This window comes from Microchirus variegatus (assembly GCF_963457635.1).
Source record: "Microchirus variegatus genome assembly, chromosome: 11".
NCBI classification, from domain to species: Eukaryota; Metazoa; Chordata; class Actinopteri; order Pleuronectiformes; family Soleidae; genus Microchirus; species Microchirus variegatus.
Genome location: NC_139812.1, coordinates 12976027 through 13000447, shown reverse-complemented (window position 1 = coordinate 13000447; position 24421 = coordinate 12976027). Strand labels below are relative to the sequence as shown.

The window sequence follows — 24421 nt, the reverse complement described above, 5'->3', positions numbered from 1 at the left end:
AAATGTATGACGGCAGAGTCCAGAGGGCAGGAGGTCAACCACTGGTCATGGCAGACCATAATCTCTGTTTGGGTGCACCATTGTCTGACGCGCTTTTGTTATCGTCACACGAATGAGTAGTCTGAGCACTCACTCACTCACACACACAGACACGCACACACACACACACACACAAAAACCAATGGGTCACTTGACCAAAAAATTAGACATCATTGTTGTCAAAGTAACTCAACACAATCAGACCTGAGGAGAATATCAGCTACGTACTAGATTTACAGTACGTATCGACTAAACACGCTAAATTCTAATGTTACTGTTTCTCACGGCTCATTCGGCTTCTGTTCAATCAACAAACGTCCATCTCAAATGTGAATGAATGAGATGGAAAAATAAATTATAAAACTACATATGTGATGTTTTCATGACGACAACGCACTTAACATTACAGTACACTAACAATGTGGTAATAGCATAACAATAGTTAGTAATATTATGGTACTGTCATCTTATTTCTGTAGTAATGACCAGATATTATCTCCTTATTACCACACTTTTACCACTGACACTACCAAGAAATAAGACGGTATAACCACAATAATACCTCCCTATTACACACACACACATATATATATATATATATATATGTACATATATATATCCATACTATTACCAGGTTGTTAGAGCACTGTATTGTAAAGTGTTACGTGACAAAAGATTAGAATAGTCTGATTTAAAAGTACACAGGACAGCTGTGACTGCAGGAGTCTGTGTCGGTGATCAAAGCCACCTTCCACTCACAGAGTGAATAAACACGACCGCTTCTTAACCCCCGCCCCCCCCCCCCCCCCCCCACCGCACATGGAACATTCCCTTCCAAAAGCAGCGTGTGAGTGGGCTATAGTGGGCTTGTGTCGTCACAGTCCGAGTGCTGGACAGAGATATTCCAGCTCCTTTTGTGCCTCTTCATCCTGAAGGAAAAGCACCAGTTAAATATAAAAAACGGGATTCAGGCAGCCAATCAAACAACTGCTGCTTTGTGAGGTCCAGTGTGTTACTAAAAAAACTTTAAAAAACACCTTGCAATAATAAATTCTAGAACACTTAAAGCTTGATAATCTCCCGGAAAAACTCAAAATGTCATATTCTGTATTGTATATGTGTATTATTTAATCTATATTAGGGATAGGGATTGGCTTTAAAATGTATTATCGGATATTGGCAAACACACCAAGATCTGCTTATATGACCGATGACAACAACAGTCGGCGAAACAGGCTGATACATCCTTGATCCCTATGCTGGCGCCCTTTTTTTATTCTCATTTATTTTGCTAATTTAAGTACATTTACATCTACATCTGTGTAACATCTTGTAATATTTACTAATAAAGGGCTAGTATGCTAATTATATGCATGTTAGTAAGCACCTAGTTAATGGTGAATATGTGCTCCCTAATCTAAAGTGTAAGCTATATTTCTATCTCAAGGGACTTTGTGGTTAAATAAAAAATAAAACATGTACTCAAAGCAAGAGTCTTGCTTTTCGGAGGTCGCCATAGTATGCTGCCATGTTTCCACAGCAGACAAATGGACAAACCATCCAGATTGATTGATTGATTGTGGTAACACTTTATAATAAGTACACACTATTAAGCATTAGTTAAGCATTAATAAGTATTGAATTCATCATTTATAAGTGTGTAGTTTATAATCACAGTTATAAATGTTTTACTCATCATTTTATAAGCAAGCCACTAAATATACAGCGTGGTGAAGTGTTAGCATGTACTGAGCGACTGCTGGACACACAGAGAGAGGTGAGAGTCGATCAAAGAGCTTGTTTGTTGGAGGTGGATGCTGATTGGCTGAGGAGCGAGCTGAGGGATTGAAACAGCTATTTGGAAACAACATGCGTTATAAATAATGATGCTTAACTAATGCTTAATACTTATTATAAAGGGTTGCCATTGATTCTCCCATTCTGAAGTAAAAGTTTATTCAGCAAACAAACAGGGCATCTTGCATCTTGTATGCGAAGGGCAACATTGTTCCCTGAAGCACCTGGATAAGGTAGCGATGAGTCCTCCGTTTTCTTTTTTTTGCACTCTGCAGTCTCACCATGAGATGTCACTAAATCTTACACACTGGACCTTTAAATACAGCACTGCATCATCACTGATATGGAAATACCTCTTTGGAGACAGCATTCATTGAACAAGCATCTTCACACATCTTCTTAGCCTTTTCCATCTGCCCCAGGTACTTGTAGCACTGTCAAAGATTAGAACAATTTAAAAAAAAAAAAAAAACAGTTTAAATATTGTTTAGTTGTGGCAGAATCCCAAAGTACACGTTTGTGGTACTAACCTTGGTGAGAAACGTGTAGTTGGCTTTAGAATATTTTGGATGGAGCTCCTCAACCTCAATATAAACACAGATTAAAAGGTCATTATGAAGCCAGAGAGCAAGACAGACATTTACTCATCACCATTTTTCCAACACAACAGTTCATCGAGGAAAGAAAACCACAGGTTGGAGAACACAGTCGGCTATAACCCTGCAGCATGTATAAATGTCGAAGCTCAACAGTTTCTCCAGAGGCTTTCCTGTAGTGTCACGAGCGACGTGTCATAACAGGACCAACAACACGATGAGTGAGATACTAAACATTTGTGGAGGAGGCAAGAACAAAAATATTGGCCAGCAGCAAAATTAATTTCCCAACTACATAAACATTAAAAATGTGGGATTACAAGCTGAGCCTTTGCAAACAGGGTGATTTTGGTACATGCTGGACAAACGGGAAATTATAAGTTACATCTGCCAGGACAGCTCAGAGGAGAAAATCATTTAAACCATATAGAATCAGCTTCTCCATCAGTCCTGACTTGAGCACAACATTGTCTAGTTATCTTAATTAATTATAGACTGAGCCTGAGTAACCAGACAGACACACAGATAAAAATAAAAGTGTTTATTTCTTAACTTGTCATTCTTAACGTCATTCCTACCTCATGCAGCATATATGTTCAGGTGTGCAGAAAACTTAAGAACATTTGAACCCTTGATTTATTCCTATTTAAAGTATGTTACAGCTGAATACACGAGCCAAAACGTATTATTGCTTTAAAATAAAAATCAGTTGTATTTTATAGCCCAAGAATAAGACTTTTAACGTATTGGCTGCCAATGACGTCTATAGACGTCAATCAAATACAACTGTTACATTGCCAATGGCGTCTGATGAAAGAAGAGAGTCTACTCTTTCTTTTGGTAGCTTCGGCTTCAATCAGTCAAGAAGCTGTAAAACACTTGGCAGTATGGGGCACTGTGCGCTGAAAATGGCTGGCAGCCAATGGGTTAATATGGACTTTGGGCAAGGGCCTTGCTTTATTGAGGCCCCATCTTGCAGCACCAGGTTTCTATAGCAGCCCAACTGGATAAACCAGCTACAGTGTGTAAGTTTAACTTTTTGCAATGAAAGAACAACATCATCTCTGATCCGAAAAGGCCACCTTAATAGAGGGATTGTTACAACCTGCAGTAACTAAATTCTAATACACCAGACCTTTAAATTGACTTAAATAGTTTCATCCCTCTTTGTGATGGCACACATCATAAAGTCCAATTGCTATGTGGGCTTCAGTGCATACTCTACTGACATAATAAGGCACATTAAAATAAATTTACCTTCAGAAAGTGTTTTAGTGCTTCTTCAACTGTAGCCCTTGGAGGTTCTCCAAATAACGTGGCCGCAACTTTCCTCTCAATCCACGACAGCTGAGCGACCTGCAAAACAAATTTGAGAATTAGTTTGAGCGTGTGCATTATCGTCTCACATTCTGACTGTGAAAGAGTGAAAGATCGGGTGTGGCCCACAATTTGCTTTGTTATTGCCGCAGCCACACACCCAACACAGCGCCTGTGCTTCAAATTAAAGCACAGGAGGTCAGAAAAACAAACTGCAGTGGAGAAAACTAATGGCTATCAAAAGAACGTTTCAATCGAATAAGATGTTCAAAACAAAACCAACCACTGAACTGTTCTCTCTCTCAATAAAACTGGCAGTTGATTGCAACATGGAAAATTTTCAACTATAAAACAACAAACACTATCTACAGTTTCTAAATCTGCTATAGATAAACTGCAGTCTCTCAAAGCAATAAAACAACTCTCCAGTTGTGGGCCTGATTGCAGCAACATGGTCCACAAAAAGTGACCGTCTCTTAGCAACTGAAATAAACTCAATGGATTTCCTATCAGTTACAGATCACATTTCTTAAGTACTTCTGGACAAAAAAAGACAACATTTCTACACCTTCAGTTAGTCTATGACCACAGGTTCCCTCCTTATTGATACTGTTCTGTTGACATTCACAAGACGAAAGCAGCCAGAAAAAGCCCAGGTCAAACGTGTAATGTTCCTGCCTCACACCTTTCATCAGAGCAATGTCTAATTGCAGGTGTAGTGTTTCTCTGGCGTCATAACAGGAGCTTTCAAAAGGAACCGCTGGCTGAATACAAACAGTAAATCTTTGTTGAACATGAACACAACACAGAAGAGCCTGTAAAATATCAGGTGTTAATGTTCAACTAAATTTGCACAGTAACTCACTGCTTCTCTAGCAGTAACAGATGTTCATAACATTTTCCTTCCTTTCAGGATATTAGTCTGACAACCGGCACAAAGTTAGGTGATAAATGGCTCATTAAATAACAACAGCAGAACATCGGCAAACCTTTAAAACAAAACAGCAATAATTCATCATCATACAATATTTTTAAATAAAGGTGGAGATGAAATAAAGAAACAATCTTGAGCTATATTGAAAACAAACTCAGACTCTGCAAGAACAATAACATATTACAAATATCTAATGGAAAAATAAACTTCAGAGAAATCTAAACAATGGGAAATAATGGCAGAAAACATGAGTGGGCGCTTCATATATGGATATATGATGATGTGAGGAGGGGTGGGAGTGGTGTATTTGTTGTACGTTGCGACGGTCACATACGCTGTAGCACCAGCGGCCCAGCAGGTAGTAGGATGTTGGGTCTTGTGGCTTCAGCTCAATGCATTTATCCACATGATCCTGGGAGGGGAGGCAGACAGACAGAGAGACAGGGAGAAGATTTTCAATGTTGATTCATGACACGGCTGCTATTTTCACTGCCTTCTGTTCTGACCTGATCTGTCCTGCTTCACCAACCCACAAGTATTTCACAAACACCTCACACACGCGATCTCGCCCAGCAAGCACACACTCCTGGGTTATCACGCACTCCTACCCTCCCTCCCTCATTCTTTTCCACTCACCCTTCTCTGTTCAAGGTTTTCATAAATACATACACTCACCGTCCATTTTATTAGGAACATCTGTTTCAACCGCTTGTTAACACAAATATCTCGTCAGCCAATTACATGGTGACAACTCAGTGTATTTAGACATAGCTGAAGTTCAAACAAAACATAAGAATGGAGGGGAAAGGTGACTTTGACCACGGCATGCTTGTTGGAGTTGGTCAGAGTATTTCAGAGGACCATCTATGATTGGCTACTGCAGATGAAGACCACACCAGGTGTCCCTCCTTTCACTTTAATAGATGTGTGTATCATAATAATGTGAGCGTCCAACTGCAGCTCTCTTTCTCTATCTCTCTTTCTTTCACCTGTCAAGGGTTTGCTGGTACTTTGCAGGAAGCGGCTGACGGAAGATAAAACACTACGTGCCATTCCACATGTTATGCAACTGAATGGCTGTAGGAGGAGCTGAAATGATTGGAGTAACTATGTCCCCTACTCTATGTGTCCAATATAGTTAGGTTAAACTTTATTGTCCATAGTGTGGAAAATATGTACATGAAAACATATATTACAAAGGCAGTACTTAAAACATACTAGCTGGAGTTCATTCAATTTAGCTGTTTGTCTACAAGATATTGTTTGGGCCAAGTGAATTAAATTGATGAATAAACATTTTGTTAAATATAACAGTGTGAAATTGTGCACCAATAAGAGTGTAAGTATGGAGGAATGACATTTTCAAGAAGTGACAGACAACAACTTACCTTAAAAAGGTACCCATTCTTTATCTTGTTCTGGATCGTGTCATATTCCGCCATCAGTCCACATGCAATGGCATACCTGTGGAGAGTAGAGAGCAGAGTGTGAGGATCACCGTCTGTAATAATTACATACATTATGTACACACATAAAACTGCCCTAAACAAATAAGCAAGCCTTGTCATTTGTGGTTTCTAATGGAACGTGACACCAAGCCACATATCTGACTGTAAAGAGATCCTCTTTTAAATATATATGTCTGGTGTGTGTGTATATATGTGTGTGTATATATATATATATATATATATATATATATATATATATATATATATATATATATATATAAACACAGTTCTGGTTACTTTAAGTAGATTGATAAAAGTCTTGATCCCCCTCTGCCCAAACTTTCCCATCATTGGAAATGGTTGAGCCATTCCAATTAATATATGTACCAACTTGGACCATTGGGAGGGGGAAACAAGGCGCAATTTTAGGGGTTAATTTTGGGGCCTGTAAGGCACCGTGACGCTGAGGGTTTGTAGAGGAGAGAGTTGATCAAAGACATTTCACTGCAAGGCTGTTTTACTCCTGCTGGTACTCTGTCAAACACCACAGAGTGACATAAACACCTTTTATTTGAAGGATCAGCGTGCACAAAGGTCGCCTGACAGTGAAGTCTGACATGGTGGTGCTAATGGTAGATGGAATCTGCAACTGTGTGTGTAGTGAGGTGTGTGGTACTGTATGTGTGAATGGATGTTTCAACAGGGCATGATTTGGAGTTGGGTTACTATTCCCTGGAGTCACTCTGACTCTGGACAGTGATCAGATACAACATGTTGATACAAATGACAACACCAAGAAATAATCACAAGTTGGATTTATGGGTTTCTATTTCATTGTGACAAGTACGAAATGATTTAACTACAGTTGATATTGCTCCATCTATTAAGTGAACAAAACATGCAAGGAAAAAAAAGAAAAATACACATAAATATGATTTAGGGAGGTGAAATTAGCTGAAATGTTTGGCCTTATAACCGTTTACGTGGGTGGTGTGGAAAATGAACAGTGATAAGACAAGTACCGCCTGCATCACTTCTAAGTGCAATAAATATTCTCTGCAAAGCAGACAATGGCCAGTGAATTGCGAGTAATTGTATCTAAAAAAAAGTCCCGTGTTTATTTTCTTAAGATGGTGCAGGGTGCAGCCACTTTACCGCTGGTTGGCGCTCGATGAGTGGAGAGCTCCACAGCATAACAGGAGGAGAGATGCCATCTGCCTGCAGTTATGCTGTGTGGTTTCCAATCAGAGCAGATGGTTGTGGGATGTCAAGGCTTTGAGCAAATACGTCACTAGTGAGTAAATATCTGCTAGGAGGAAATGGCATCAGCACCCAGTTGGGTACAATACTGGGCCTCCCCGGTTTAATCCCAATTTGAGCTCTCGTACAAATAGTGTAAGTTGCTCATAATATCCACAATATGACTGCAAGATATGATTTTATCAAAGCAACAGATCATCAGATCAGAAATTGCAAATTATTTGAATTTTGATTTAAAAAAATGTACAGGAAGAAACAGATGGGGTCTTATGTCACGACTGATGAAGAAGGCAGAAAGTATAATAGCTACACAAGTAAAGCCAGATAGTAAGACGTCAATCAACAGTTGAAATATAGGCCTGGAGTCATTCTTTCAAGCTTTTAAGGCTGACCTGAGAAGTGGGGAAAGTCTGATGTTACTACCCAACTCCTTGGAAGAATACAACAGTAAGCACCAATAAAAAGTTTGCTCCTAATACTCATAATACCGACTTGGGCTAATTAGTAAAAGTCAGCATGCTAACATGCTTAACCAAGGTGTTTTGTATCATGATAGCAAGCTGACATTAGCAAGCATTTTGCAGCAGCACAACAGAGTTGCTGGAAGGGGCCGGGCTACCTTCCCTATGATAAATACAATGAAACCAGGGCACAAAACCACAGCTGAATAGTAATTACAACTGATAACTCGGGCTACAAACAGCACTGAACGTGCCCTGGCACACACTTGCATGTTGGGGGGTGGAGTGACCGCAATGGCCATTGTGTGGCCGCAGAGAGAAACCACCGATAATTTGTTCTGTCAGGCAACGCCCTTGAAAACTTATTGAAATTAAACAATGTTTGTTACTGAAGGCATACTTCTTGTTGCCAGTAGGTGGCGCAATGACTGGCTTAACAGGTTCAATTTTTGGCCATAAAAAGAAGATAAAAAAAAAGAATAGCGATTGGGCAGAAGGAAAAGGAAATGAGACAAGTAAAATATGATGATTGAGTGGATATAATAGTGCTTTTGCACCAGTCATTGTTGGGCCCTGATGAACATTTCCTGAGGAGGGCTGTGTCCCTCTGATTGGCTAGCTGTACCATTATTCAGCATGTGGCAATTCTGGCACTGTTGAGTACTGTGAGGTATGTAAATCCAATGACAGAGGTACTTGTGAGTGGAGCAGCATATAATAGTACTGGTTCATTTTGGCATCTGGACTTTCCCCCGATGAGTTATACTGGGTGGAGTTAGCAGTTGTGAGTCCATCAAAGTACACCCTCCTCCTATGCTTCTGTGTTCTAGGTGTACATAGAAATATCAAGAAGAGGGTGGAAGGTAGGCAGCAGCAAATCATGACATGGGGCAAAACGAGAGAGGGACAGAACACTTAATTGTGCAAGCTTAGTCCATGTTTTTTTCTTTTTTTTTTACTGTGGCTCAGTGAAATCCCTCACTCTACTGGGCAAAAACAAAAGGGCCCAAGTGTCAGGTGTGTGGCGGAAACAGCAGATTGATTTCAGCCTTCAAAATCCAAAGACAGAGACAGCGCATTCAAAGACGGATAGGGCCAGGCAAGACTCCAAGTCAAAACATGTACAGAAACAGCAGGAGGAACTTGAGGAATTCAAGGACTATGTAGAAGAAGTGCGCTGATACACTGATATGCAGTGAATGGCGGAAATAGTAGTAGGGATGGGACAGATACACAATATTATCTTGGACAGTGCTAAAAAGTATTCAATATAATTTTACGATGGTGAATTTCCATCATCAGAAAAACCATGACTGGGGATAGATCATTTCATGTTAGCGACTTAAAAGGGCCGTCTAATCATCAACATACTGATTTATTTGGAAACAGCATAAACAAGAGTCTGTGTCCTTACAGTTTGCCAAAAAAAAGCATATGCAACAAAACATCTCCCAAAGTATAAGAGGCAATTAGTTTCACATTGCCTCATCCCTAATTAGCAGATAGTGTTTTATACGCATGTGAGGTTGGACCATTTGTCAACTGTCCCGTCAATGATGAGACCAAAGAACAGCATGGGCTGAAGTTCATGCACATGCACATGCGCAGGGTTTCCACAGCTACAAGGGAACACAGCACAATGCTGCTACGGTGACACCATTCTACCTCCTCTGACTGGCTCTGCTTTAGGCTGCCTGTTTAATCCATGGGCCTTTGTACCACCAGAGAGGCCCTGCAGTCAGGGATTTACATGAACCGAGTTCACATGGGATGTTGGGATAATTGAATATGCACATACAAACAAAGCCAGTGATGCAGGAGCCAATAAGATCTCCCAGACAGGCCTCACACTCATATTGTCAAAAAAGCACTTCATGTAGTCCAAGTATACATCTTCCAATGGTATACGGGTGTCTCGTAATGTCATTCGTTGATTCACTTGCAAATCTACTGCCTCTCTGGTCAAACTACAATTACTGAAGTGGAATTTTCACATTGGTTCTTTAGTCACATGCTTGTCTAATCACCATGAAGCTCAATTTCTCAGACTCCTCCCCATATTTATAAATGCTGGAGCTGTTGCTACATCGCTCTTCAACTAACTGAGCACCTCGTTCAGAGTGAAGGAGGACCTTTAGGCGTCCTGAAGGCTTGATAGTATTCTATACTCTTAGAAATAAGGGTTCCAAAAGGGTCCTTCTACAAGAGCTGAGGTTCTACCTGGAACCATTTGCTTCTGAAAAACCCTTTCCTGAATAAAAGGTTTCAAAAGGGTTCTTGGTGGAATGCTCCAAAAGGGTTTCAGGTGGAACCTTTATAAAAAAGGTTCTACCTGGAGCCAAAAAGGGTTCTCCTATGAGGACAAGACAAAGAACTTTATATGGTTTTACTAAGCACTTTTATTTCTAAGAGTGTAGAAGCCTTTGGGAGAAATTGCCAGCACATTAAGACATATTTGTTGACATAGATGTTGACATTTCAGGAAGTCGTACGCAGTGTCAGTGGTTACATTGTGTAGTCAATAATAAAATCTCTTGACTTGTCATGCGAGGAACAGATAGGGAAGTGCAGGTTTAAGGAAACGGTCTACTCAAGACTCCAAGGCCTGAGAGACAATGCAATAGATCAGTAGATCACTAGCTAGAATAATCTATTTGTGAAAAAAAGGGACATTTTCAAAAAGATAAATAAACTAATAAACTCTTTCTGAATCACATGGTGCAGATTTTAGTTGTATAACTTGCTTCAAACATACGAAAATGAATAGCTGAACAGTTATTGGACAGTTGACAATTTAAAACTGGTTTATCATGAACGAGTTTGTCTGTGTGATCACACGTGGGGAGTTTATTAATAAATGTTTTGGAGCACATCCAATTGTACTTGCCTATTGAGAAATTGTGTCAGCTTTGTGGTGTCTTAGCACAAATGCTGAGAATACGACAGCGGGCTCATGTACAGACACATAAGCAACACAAATGTTCATCCACTAACAGCTCTTTACATGCAGCGATGCAAAGGCTTCATCTTTGTTTTCTCCTGAAACTGCAGCGGCTCTCACTACTGCTTTATTGTGTTTAGAAGTACTAACTAACTGTATATGTCAGTTAACTTGGTTACCAAAACTTTGATTTCAAAAGATATATAACGAAAGGGTTCATAAAACAACTCAGTTACTGGAAGTCTCAGTGAATAGTTTCGGTGGTAGAGCAGGAAGTGACTTGCACCACATACAAACAACATCTGTCACATTGTGACAAGCTGGGCGGCATTCAAGGAAAACAGGTGACTTTTCTCACGGCATCGGAACACTAAGTTAACAGTTACCTCAGACATAAACTTCCTTCAAACACTGCCTGGCACCATCCCCAGTCCTTGCCTCCTCCCCCCTTTTAAGTGCAGCTTTAGCTACTTTACTCTGTCGATTCAACTTAGACAAAGTTTCTGCTTGGTTTAAGAATTTTACAAATTCCATGAGAGGATATAGGATTTAGCATTAAGCTTTTGAAAGCTGTTGCTCTTAATTAACTAAACAAACACAGCCTTTTATTTTGCTTGATGTCTTGAGTGCTGAGGTATGTGTTTGAGTTAATACTAAGTATCCTATTATGAACTTTAGGCTTGATCAGGCAGTTTGGGCCTGATTTCCAGGAGAATCTTTAACCCATTGACGCCGGGGAAGCATTGCTGCATTTCTACCATTAGAGCCGGGAGCATGGCTGCGTAATTCTATCATTGACGCCGGCAAGCGGGTACATCAATATTCAGGGGGTATAAGGGTTCCTCGTGACCTCGTTTTGAAATTTATTTGGAGTTTCTTGGCTTCGATGGCGTCATTGCTGATAACTTTGAACGCGCTGAAACCGCTGGTTTGACGGAAGATGGAGAATTACCACCGTAAACGACGGAGTGTTTTCAACCGCACACCAGGGGTGAAAGTGGATTTACCTGCAGATGTCACAGCGATGTAAGCACCATCATCGTCACATGTGAAGCAGACTGTTACAGTCATTACATGCTGTTCTTGTTCTTCACACTCCATCAGGACTAAATCAAGGCATTGACACAAGTTGATATTACTTTATCTTCTTAATGTTTTTTTAATTTAGTTACTCACTTTACTTTTACGTTTTTTTGTGATAGTGTATCCAAGTAAGCTACTTTTTGAATTGTGTTTCTATCTGCAACAGAGGCTGAGAAATCAATAATTTAGTAGGCATTGAACCTCAGGTTTTAGAGGTCCTTTCTGAAATCATATATATAAAAATCATATATATATATATATATATATATATATATATATATGATTTTTATATGTGTGATATATATAAACTAAACTATATTATATATATATATATATATATATATATATATATATATATATATATATATATACACATAGATACATATACACACACACATATATATATATATGCATTATATTTGAAGGTGCATTTCAAGACACTCAAGGTCGCCGATATATATATATGTATATATATACATATATATATATATATATATATATTATTTATATATACAACCTTTTAAAATGTTCAGAAAAACAGGCCATGGGCACACAATTCCAGTACAATAAATGCACCAAAATGCATCATCTATCACCAGTGTAACCTCAAGCACTATGCCTAGCTTTAAAAACTTTTCCATACAGGGACAGCAATTGCAACAACAGAAGACCATTAATAGTGCTATTCCTGTGTAACTGCCAATCAATCTGAAAAAAGCTAAACTGGGCTGTGTTTACATTCCTAGAATGGAATTGAGTGGATGTGATGCCATCAAGTTGATTGAGAGGGGGTGATCTGCAGGAAGGAGATGTTTGGGAGGTAAGCTACTATTATCTTACCACCATGCATGTCTGTAAAGCATGAAGCAATACTTCACTGCCTACCTCACTACCTCACACCTATTTGAAAAAATGTGTACTTTTCTTTGCATATTCTATCTGCCTTGATTTGATCTGTAAAAAGTAAAAAGTAACTTTAGCTAAACTGTCTAAGAAATGCACAAATCAAACCTCCAGTCAAACACCAAGGAACAGCTGCTCCGGACACTTTGCTCAAAATAACCCCCCCCCCCCCCCCCCCACACACACACACCTCCAAATCCGGGAGAGTACCTGTTTGATGTTTTCATTCTGTGAAATTCAATCATTAGTCATTCCCATAATAGAGCTTAATGACAGTCACATGTCATCAAACCGCATCTTCAAGTACAGCCGATGGATTTGTTTTTGAATTGGCAACAAGACTTCACTGACAAAAATAAATCTGTGTGAAATGTGAATTGAAGGAATCAAATCAAACTTACCACCGATGGCTTTCAGCACTGGTCGGGTTCAGGCTCACTGCCTCCATGCCAATTTTCTTCCCTAAGAAAGACAGACAACAGATACTGTCAATGCTGCTCCATTTTAACACAAACTGAATACACTTGATTCACCTCTGACATTTTCCCGCATGACAAATGAAGAGGGTGGATTAGCAGAATCAAAAGGTGTGTTGTCAGACAAAACAACAGGATACAGAACATACATCAACATACATCACCAGGCACTGGATTAAAGAACAACAAACATTGACTTGACATGCCATACAGAAAGAGAAGACCAAAGTCAATGCCAAAGAGGTCCAGAAAAGTCTTCTGTAGATTACAAAATAATTGAACAAAAACTCTTGTTAACTTTAATCCTTCATCACACAGAGGAAAGCGCCTCATTGCATTCACTCTACTAATATTCAAATGAATGTTAATTGTGATGCTCTGTTGTTTTGTATGAATGTGTCAAACACTGTCAACTGTAGTGACAAAGGTGGCACCAGGAGGTACCTGGCTAGCTCTAATTAGAGGCACAGCCTCAGAATGGATCACAGAGAAACAGGTAGTGTAAATCCGGTCTGAACTTCAGAACTGCAGAATTAGAAACAGCTCAGTTTATGAAATAAAGTATTACCATTGGCTGCAAGTCATTGTACCCTGCTATTAAAGGGTCTGTGACAAAAAGAGGTTTTGTCATCATGAAGCCGACTTGACTCTATGGTGTCCTGTTTGAAAGCGTAAGAAAACCCCAACATTTTGTACAGGTTGTGATGCTGCGGTCTCCATCTGTTATTTATTGACAACCACAGGTTTGATCACATTCCTCAAATCACTGCAAACAACATATGATACAACACACAAAAAACCAATGTAGATTGTTAAGACTGTTCTGAAAGATGACACACACTTTTTTGGCATGGGTCAACAACAAAGAAACAAAGAGAACTGCATGGATCTAGGTTTCTTTGGATGAGACACTTTAGGGGTTATGACGTTGTATCACCTGGACTAGATAATTGGCTAATAGGGCATTAAGTCGGGGTTTAGTAAATTACCATTTTCTGCGAAGTCCTTTTTCTCATTCAGAGTGGAGCTGAGGTCATGCAGATCACAGTAAGCTCTGGCGAGCCGCCAAAGGAGTTCAGAGTCCTGTCCAAACTACAGAAGTACATCAGTGTTAGATATAGCAACATAAACACATATAAAAAGAGAATAAACAGAGTTTTAACACACCTCCTCTCTTTGCTCCAAAAGGATGTTGAGAGCATCCATTTTTTCAGATTCAGTGCCCTGATGCAAACAGTCAATCCTTTCAAGGACGTTTGACAACTTGTCTGCAGGCTGTTCTTCGACCCTCTGTTCTTCATCACTCAGCTCCTCGTCCTCAGAGTCTGTCAACGCGGTTATATACCTGTGACAAAAGAGACCATAACATGTCAGTAAAATGTCCTGTTGCAGATTGCTGTGGATAAGACAGCTAAGCTAACTGCCTAAATTTCGCCACATTCTCTAAAGACGATGGCCTTTGTTCAAGTACGTCGTAAAACATCTTCTATTTGTGAGGTGAAATGAAAACACTTAAGTGAAGGAGTTTTTCAGATCAATCAAAGTCATGTTTTAAGGTCTACATAAGTGTATCACTTCATTGTTTATAAATGCTAGCTTGATGTCTCGACGTGGATACCCACAAATGTTTACGTGGACACAGAGACAATTGTTTTCTACGGTGTGGCGTGCAATACTCACATAAAAATTTTATGGTACCGTCTCAACTACAGTAGTCCTGTGAACTAAAACTCTTAGATAACACTTAAGAAGCAACAGCAGCACAACAAATAGCTATAATATTAAAAGTACAGGAAGAAATCAAAGACAGAAAATTGTAAAAAGCCTTGATTAAGTTTTGGCAGCAGGTGCATGTGCGTCAACAGTGGTTATAGGAATATTTCGGGCTGTGAGCCATGGTTCTGGAGGAACGTGTTTGAGCGAGCAAGAAACAGAAGTACTGTAGAACCAAACGTTGTTTCACACTGGAGGCTGCTTCCTGACTCCACCCACATTGCGCACCTTTAGCCCCGACTGCTATGATCTACTAGGGTTAGGAACACAAACTAGGCCTTGACAAAGGTGGAAAAGTGTATTAAAAATAAGTGTTGTGATTGGGTTTATCGTGTGGTGACAATTGAAGAGGTGAAGTAATGGAGAATGAAACCATCACACAAACCTCAGGTTGCATACAGGATGATAATACTGCAATAACGTAATAGAAATCAAATAATACCCAATCCTAATGATAACAGGTGTAAAAAGATGTAGAACAGCTTTCATAGTCAACAGGCCATTCCACACTAAGGACAAATGTGATGGGAACAACAAATGAGCATACTGAAAGCATTTTAGTTTGCAGACATTTTTTAAAAATTTTAAATGTAGATAGTTATTTTGTAACTGTACTATGTAGGAAATTGAGAATTGTCTTCAAAGTTGTTTTTTGGACAGTGATCTCTGTTTTTATACTATCATTTTGGGATATAGGTGCAACGCCTTCCTACAGCCTTGCTCTCTGCACTAACCCCAGAGTAAACTATTAAACCTGCTGGCAAGGCTCACATCATTTTTTGGCCAATACACCATTAAAGCTTCAACAATTTGAATGGCTTTTGTGTTTAATCTGACTGTTGTGGCATTTCTTTTTTGTCTGGCCACATGATGCTACAGAAACGTGCAAGATAGTATATCTAAGTGCATTTCAGCGTATCAACAAGACAGTCACTTTATTGAGTCCTATGTCAATCATTCACTCACCCATTCATTCATCCCTAATTCATTCAACCTTGTGTGCTTTTATTCATTCAGCAGTTATTTACTCAGTGCAGCTGGAGAGATAAGCGGCACAGTACTGAATGATCAGCGCATTCCTGTCACGCCATTCCGCGGGTCATGAATCACAAGCTGAAAGGAAAAAAAAGAAGCAGAGGATCTATTTGTAATAGTGTGTGCTTATGTAATGTGCAGTATATTTGTGTGGGAACCATTATCCTTGCAATTTTGCATTCACAAGACAAGAGTTTAGAATGCCCTCATCCGAGCAGAGCTAATTTTTAGGGGAAGACTGGATGTTACAGTGACTCAATGAGCTAGAGATAACATAGACGAAGCAAGCCAATAGAATAACCCTGCTAATGGAAGCTAACCTCTGACCTCACAGCACTTGAGACAGCTCCACTGAACTGGCAAAGTTTCTGTTGGATTCAAAAGCAAAAAAAAAAAAAAACATCTACTGCTGCTAATCGTAGTTAAATAGGAATAGCAAAAACTTGCAAATGGGCTCTTTAACTTTCACTTTTAACAGACTGTGAGCTCACAAAGATCGTCCTTTCAGTATACAGACCCCAGGGGGCAACGAAGGGATCTCTCAATGGGGCTTAGCAACAGCAGTCCCTGAGGTTACAGTGTTCAAAACAAACCAGAGTTACCATCCCAACATCACCAGGCCTTGGAACATGCAGCCTGGCTTATTCAGGCTGCGTAGCTGTGGTGACGGGACACGGCAGGAAGAGAAGGCTTTCACTGCCTTCTCTTCAACTTTTGTCAATAGCCAACTGATTGGAGTCTAGTTATTTATTCTCCGCATGCCCCCCAAAGGTTGAGCAGGGAGTGACACTTTACAAGTAAAACTCACTTTCCTACTGATCCATGGCTGAGCCACCTGTTGACAACATGACTGGGCATCACTTTCTTTCTGACTATTCTCTCCTCCACTGTGACGAGTACAGTACCTGTACTACAGGTGGAAATCTTCTCCAACAGACAATGACATGTCAAGAATGAATGTGACAATTCACCTTGTATGTTCACACCATACGGAGGCTGAAACTAATTTGGACACTAACAACTCAGGTATGTTGTTAAGATTCACGCCAGTTGAAAGCAAGTGATTTAATCTCACTGGGAGCGTCTTAATCCACCTTGTGAGCAGGCCACCCAAGAAGAACCTAGAGTATATGTGGGAGGCTAGTGTGCCCTGTCTGCCAATGTCGTCTTCTTGTTGCAAGTTTCCAGCAGCAAAGATGTTTGAGTTTGATATAATCAATTTACAAAGCACAACTTGGGCATCAAGAAAAGGAAAATGATAAGCTCAAAAAGTCATAAAACTCTGATGATGTGTATAAGATGGAACCGGTTTTCAACTGGAGCCAGTTCTCAATCACCATCCTGATATGTGAATAACAACTACTTTAAACAGGAAATAACACGGCAAAGATATAAAGGAATTTGGGCTCCAGAGTAACTTGCAGAGTATACTAATGTATCCTCATTCAACAACCTCAGCATGACTATACAGACCACGTGCGTATGTGTAGCAGTTAATACTTGTACTTTTTTTGGCAATAGTTGTGCCAAATTTTAACAGATTCCCTCATGTCCTTCCATTGCTTTCACATTAACGGGGGGAAAAAATGCATAATTTCTGAGGTAACACTGAGCGTGGCAGTTCACCTTTGGCCACTAAACTTAACGTTTGTGCTAAATGTAAGATTTATCATGTCATTCTTGAGATATCACAACAACAGGAATGGGATAGACAGACAGATAACCCGGAAACTATGGCTGATGTTGGCATGGAAGCGTATAAATAAAATGTAATTCATAATCCAATCACATTTTAAGGCCAAAAACTCTGATCATTTTAATTTAGACTTCAGATTTTTTAAAAAACAGAGCAGACAAAATTTCAGGGAGCATGGTGTTATTTTTTTTTTTACCCTAATCCTAACCCTTCATAAGACCATTAAGAAACATGAATAAGAAATGCAGATGGACAGAGATAAACTCAACAGATATCAGTCAGACCAGCCAAGTTGACTAAGATAAAACAGAAAACGGAATCCATCAGCACTGGGACACAATGTACTCTTAATTCAAACACATGTTTGCTTGGCTGAAAGACATCAACTGAGGTATGAATCTGAGGATATAAATCTGAATGTCTTGGTCACAGACAGCTGCAGAGCAGCATGAACCACCGCATCACAGAGGAGACAAACTAAAGCTTTTAATCACAGAGCAGACAATGAGCTCTCTTTTCTCTTTCTTAACATTTCTGTGTGTGTTGATCAGGCTTGCCCCTTGCTAAACAAAAATGCACCTTAAATCTGCTTAAATCAACAACTATCCGTTGCCATAAATGTAATATTTTTTTGGGAAATGAAAAAAGTTATGTCCTTGAGCTTCAGAGGTGTGCTGTGGATAATAAACCGAGTGAGAACTGTTCAATGAGTTACAAGTTCCTACAAGACACTTAAAAGTGAGGCCCTGACAGCTTGGCACCCGGACAGGATGATTGATGGGTCTGTAGAGAAACAGCACTGAGGAAGCAGTTGTGACACATGAGGAGTCAATGAAGTAAACAGATGAAACTTGAATCCTTTTCGAGGAAGGGTTTACATTTAAATCAACAGTACGCTACACTTGCAACATAATTAACACATACTGTCTTAATGAGTGTTCTGGTTTTGGTGTAGCACTGTAATATTCATTGCTGCACAGACTCTGATTGGCACTGTACTGTGTTATTGTCATAATTATCTTTATATAATAATATATAATATATATTATTATATAAAGATAATTATATAAAAAACATATTATGGATCTTACCAACAAATATATACACTATTTACACAAAATGTATACTTTTTAGATTTATCATCTGCAATTACACATACTTTTTTTTTTTATACGTTTGAAAATCATTTAGCTTTAGCTTCTAGAAGAGGAATCAAAATCATTATTCATGATGTGCATCTATCATGTCCTGCAGCACAGCTTGCTGTGGAAATATGTGTTAAAGGCCCCGTTCATACAGAATGCTCCTTTTTGGAGGGCAAAAATCTAATTAACGATTATGTCATGTCCATCCATCATCTACTCGTCGCGGGGGGTGCCTATCTCAGCAGACATTGGGCAATAGGCGGGGTACACCCTGGACAGTTCGCCAGTCCATCACAGGGCCACATATAGAGACAAACAACCATTCACTCACACTCTCACACCTACGGCCAATTTAGAGTGACCAATTCACCTAATCCCCATATCGCATGTTTTTTGGACTGTGGGAGGAAGCCGGAGAGGCTTCAACATAGGCCTCAACAACAGGCCTCAACATAAAAATAAAAATTAAAAATAAAAATAAATAAAAAAAAAAAAAAAATAAATAAAAAAAAAAAAATAAAAAATAAAAATAATAATAATGCATTATATCTGGAGGTGCCTTTCATGACACTCAAGGTCACCGATTTGTTTGTAAGGCCACTAAAAGTTGAACTGGCTTTTCTGGAAACTTTTTTTGCACAAATCAATTAATACACTGATTCACAATGCAGTGATTAGAATAATGACTCTAATAAGATGATATTGTGCTCCAAACACTTCCAATCCAGTTGAATAGATACAAAGAGCCATTTAAATGGATGTGAGGATTAGGGGTGGAACTGGCTCCTCTGGGGGAACGCTACTCATTCCCTGAGGGGCTGGAATTTTTATCGCACTATTCCCACCCACACACCCTCTGCTCATACAAATAACAGAGCGTCAGGAAAGGCTCTTAAATTATGGGAGGTGTGTCCGTGATGCGATTTCTTTTAAAGCATAATAGCCCGAGCTGTAATTAGTACATTTGATGCAGCCAACGACTGTCACTTTGTGAACCATAGTGAACCTGTGAAGTTCATTCGCTCCAGGGTGTCTTGCACCTCCATCTGCTCCTCTAGCAAATGAGGATGTGATGGTAACACAAGGTATGTTAAACAGAGATGTTATTTGTCCTAAAATAAGAGCCATATGATATGGTGTTACTAACATGTCTATATGTTATACTTTCAATGGTAACAAACCTACATGTCCTGAAATGTCCTCTGTTTTTCATTATGTCTACTGCTGAAAAATGAAATAAAAATCACTCAAGGGATGGAATCTAATTAAAAAGGTTTGTAATTGACATTTTTTACCATTTATGTGTGTTTGTGCATATGGTTGCATATGACTTAACTGGAGAATGTGCAACACTAGATGACAACTGTCAAAACAACAAAACAAACTTTGTGATTCTTAGAGGACACAGGTGTTACAACACGTTGGATTGGATTATTCAGATGACCTAGTTCATGTTGTTGTAGTTGTAAAAAATTGCTCTTGGGCAATTGATTCATCAAAGGACAGTGTCGGAGATTGGGAGGAGCCATTCAGCACTGATCTGCAGGTTCGTCACACAATTAAACACTGTGTGGTTAATCTCTGAACGCAGTGGTTATGTTTTCTTGGCATTTTCTTTAAGTCCCGTGTGTAACATCTTTGGCAGAACCTGGATATCATACCTATAAGTATGTTAGTATAAGTTGTTTGAAGTCTCACAAGATATAATCATGTCCCTGTCTGACTGACTGCTGATCGCATTAAATCATTTGCTTCATATGTTAATATCTTTTTTGCATATGAGAAGTCCTTTAAATGGTATTTCGATCAAAAGGAACACATCTGTTGTTTATGTTACTGAAGTTTGGAATAAAATCAAGGTATTTCGCTGAGGGTGGAGGTGGGTGACTTGGCATGCAGTGCTTGATTAGTCTGATATTCTCTACAGCACCGGAGGCCAATGTACATACTGTCAAAATTATAATTTATATTATAAAAGGGGCAGGCAATTTTACTGGTACAGTAGGAGCTTCACACATTTTTTGTATCCACATACTGAGCAATAAAGCCCAAAAGTAGCTGAAATCAATTTTATATTTTATATCTATTGCAATGGTTATCGTGAATAAAAGTTTGCAGCTCATATAAAACCGATTCTAATATATTGGGTCATATAAATTGTATGCATTTGTGTATGTGATCTGAAAGGCAGGTCATTCACACTAATGTTAAAGCATTTACATCTTCTCAGCTGTTCAGTGTCAACTCAAGAGCAGCAGCAGCAGCTTCTAAATATTGTAAACAGTGAAATCTGCTGGACAAACTATGTAATAATGACAGTAAAGCAGGAGTATCACCACCGCTGTTATCACAGTATCCATGTCTCGGGACAATATGCAATGAGCCAGACCCCAGAAATTTGATTCATGTCATAATATTGTAGCTTGCCAAATAAATATACTTAAAAAAAGTAGTCCAGTTCATGAATTATTAAATAACGCGTATATAAAGAAGAAGCGATGGGATGTTAGTTAAAAAAATATACAGATAAATCTTATGTAAAAAGGTTGGGAAAATGTGAACGAGAAGCAAAGCTGACTCATCTGTCTCACCGAGCACAGGGAGGAAAGAAATTATCACAGAAGTAAGAAAACATGCATAACATTAGCATAATTTGAACATTAAGTTAAGAATCATAGAGACGGCAGTCAGCGCAGAGAAATCTCAGTTAAGCTACTCTGTGCACTGGCTGTGAATTAGGTGTCACCAGCAAACCAAAAAGCCTGTTTTTAATGAAAAATTATTATGTCCAACTACCGCTATCACAGAGGTGCAGCATAATAAAGGTTTACACACAGAAATGTATTTCTTCTACATACTTTGAATGGCCCTGACGGCTCATTAGTATTAGCTGTTTTCTTTATGTCCATGTAGTAGTGTATAAGTGCACACAAGTTTTGTCTGTAGTGCACAGTAGAGTTAATAGTCTATGTTTAAACCTAAAGATGCTATTAAGCAATAGTATCTAAATTTAAATATGCTTAATTTACATTAATTAAACATGAATTATTTGATTTTACATTTTCACATCAGTTATTATTTAGTCAGTATTTTCTATATAAGTATCAGTTATTTAAATGAGCCTCTCAACCTCGATGACTCGGAGATCGAATACTGAGGACACGACCAAGACTTGACTAGAACTTTTCTTTGGTGACTCGTGATTTGAGCATTTAAGACTTGGGACTCGACTTGGACTTCACTGGTGAGGAGTAGAAGATAACATTCGGCAGCAAACTACTCACCCTCCCTCACTTTCTGCCTCCTCTGAGCTCCGACCCTCAGTTCTGGTGCCAGTGACAGCACATGCAGCTCTTTTCCTCCGTGTTGGGGTGGTTCTGTGTAGAGGGCTGGGTCTACGTGCTTCATCGTGTCCCCTTAGCTCCTCCCTGACTTGGTCCTGGAGTGAGGGAAGAGCACTCTTCAATGCCTTCATCTCATCCTTCAGCTCAGACACACACTGGATCAGGGCCTCCAGGCGCTCGAGCACCTCAGCCTGACTGCCAAGCGGACTTGGACCATCCACCAACATGACATCAGGTCTGTGTTCATAAGTGCGGGTGAGGCGATACCCAGCCCAGGAGGGTCTTCGGCTTGAACTGAAACCTTGATAGCACATCACAGCTAAACCGACACCAGCCACCCCAGCCAGTGCTCCCAGAACGAGCACCTTGCCGTCTGCATGGGCCATCCTGGAGATCTGAAAAAAATATAATAATTCAGTTCACCGACTGTTCACTTTTATAAACAAAAGATACATAATACAAAAGTACAGACGAGTCATGATTTGAAAAACACTTTCGATTTGGTGAGGCTAAAACAATTTAGAAACAATTCATGATATGGACAACAAACAGCAACAATCTGCCCGCATCTGCGGTGGTGTTTGTGAAAACACACAGTAACCAGGGACACTTGCTTGTAACATTGCTAATGTGATCGAGTCATTCATACATGGGGTGTAGCTTTTAATTTTAATCTCGAAGAACAAATATATTATATAACCTGTAACTGAATCGTAAATGATTGTAATTGTATGTACTATATGTTTATGTGCTTTGGGTGCATTTACCCCCAGCACCTTGCCAAGTTTAATCTCAATTGGATTAAAACTGCCCGAGTTATCATTGTTACAGTCAGACACACAACACATAAACTGTTCGCAGTTACACATTAGAAATTAGGGATATTTTTGACTCCTTACTGTACATGGAACACACCAATACAATGTTGATATTGCTAGAAAACTGATTAAAATGGAAGAGCCCAGATGGATTTGTACCATGTATCAATGCGCTGTAATTTCCCTCGTCATTTTAGGGTTGTGTTTTTTCTGAAAACCTTTTTGGGGGATAACTGACAGACTCGATGAGGTCTCATCCAAGAGGAAACGCTGGTGAACAAATACTTTCCTGATTATAAGCCAACAAGTGCCAGAATCTGTTATGACATTGAAAGTCGAGTACAGGTTATCTTTCAAGGAGAAGCACAGGGACACATCAACATGAGGCCCCTCTAAAAATATTAGTCTTGTGTCTATGTTAATGCAGAACCGCATGATCCCGGTATTATGTCCTCGAAAGAGTCCTTGTCATTTGAGTCAATGAAAATGAAAAGAATAAAGGACATTACTGAAATACAATGGAAGATCCTGTTGCATGCACATCTTTAAAGTTTCTATCCCATTTAATATCTGTCCTGCTGCGTGTTTTGATCATTTGTTCGTGGAAAGACTATTTCAAGAGGACCTAAATGTGTTTTTTGTTCGTTTGTTTTGTTTACAGGCCTTATTCGCAGCAGACATGTTAACATTAAGGGTCTGTGTTCTGAGCACCAGTGTGCAAATCAAACATCTACTTTTACTACGACAGTGTAAAAATGGCAGTCGCTTAAAATAAACAAAAATGAACAATGTTCAGAAATGTTAAATCTACATGCTTGGATACTTGGATTACCACACCACTAAGAATGCGAAATGGCCAAACACTAGATACTCAACATGTTGGAGACCTGCTCGTAATACTGGTTTAATTTACATGAAATAACCCTGCTAATAACACTGCTAATGACCCTGCTCCTAGCTCTACGTTGCAGCTTCCAGAACGCTAACGGTAGCAAACGCTCTAAACAAAGTGGTTCAGTAAGGTTAGACAGTTAAAACACTCTCAAACAGAGAACTTCTACCATTTACACGAACATATTCCGTTCAATTAGCAGTAAAAAGGACAATAACAGAGAACTTACTGTGAAACTAGGAGGCACTTGTGATGGCTTGACAGCTCCCTGGTGCAACAATTAAACGGCTCCGTGCGTGAACATAAGCAACAGCAGAGTGTTCCGCCCGATCGCCAATCTCACAACTTAGTTGCTTGCAATCAGTCAATTCATAATTCAATAAAATAAAATAACGTGTTCATGCTGACCCCGAAGACCAAAGACTCAACCATCAAAAATGTTCCCTTGGGAATAAACGGAGAG

General features: G+C 39.3%; 1 protein-coding gene across 1 annotated transcript; it reads right to left on the bottom strand.

The window, feature by feature from the left end:
- Positions 1-891: 891 nt before the first annotated feature.
- rmdn2 (regulator of microtubule dynamics 2) lies at positions 892-24211 on the bottom strand. Its single transcript, XM_083898104.1, has 11 exons — positions 24188-24211; positions 22189-22643; positions 14423-14600; positions 14245-14347; positions 13181-13241; positions 6072-6147; positions 5018-5095; positions 3690-3788; positions 2367-2420; positions 2190-2270; positions 892-968 (listed from the first exon to the last, which is right to left on the bottom strand). Exons 2-11 carry the CDS (start codon positions 22632-22634, stop codon positions 915-917), a joined length of 1230 nt encoding a protein of 409 aa, XP_083754230.1. The 5' UTR covers positions 22635-22643; positions 24188-24211; the 3' UTR covers positions 892-914.
- Between the last annotated feature and the right edge of the window lie 210 nt (positions 24212-24421).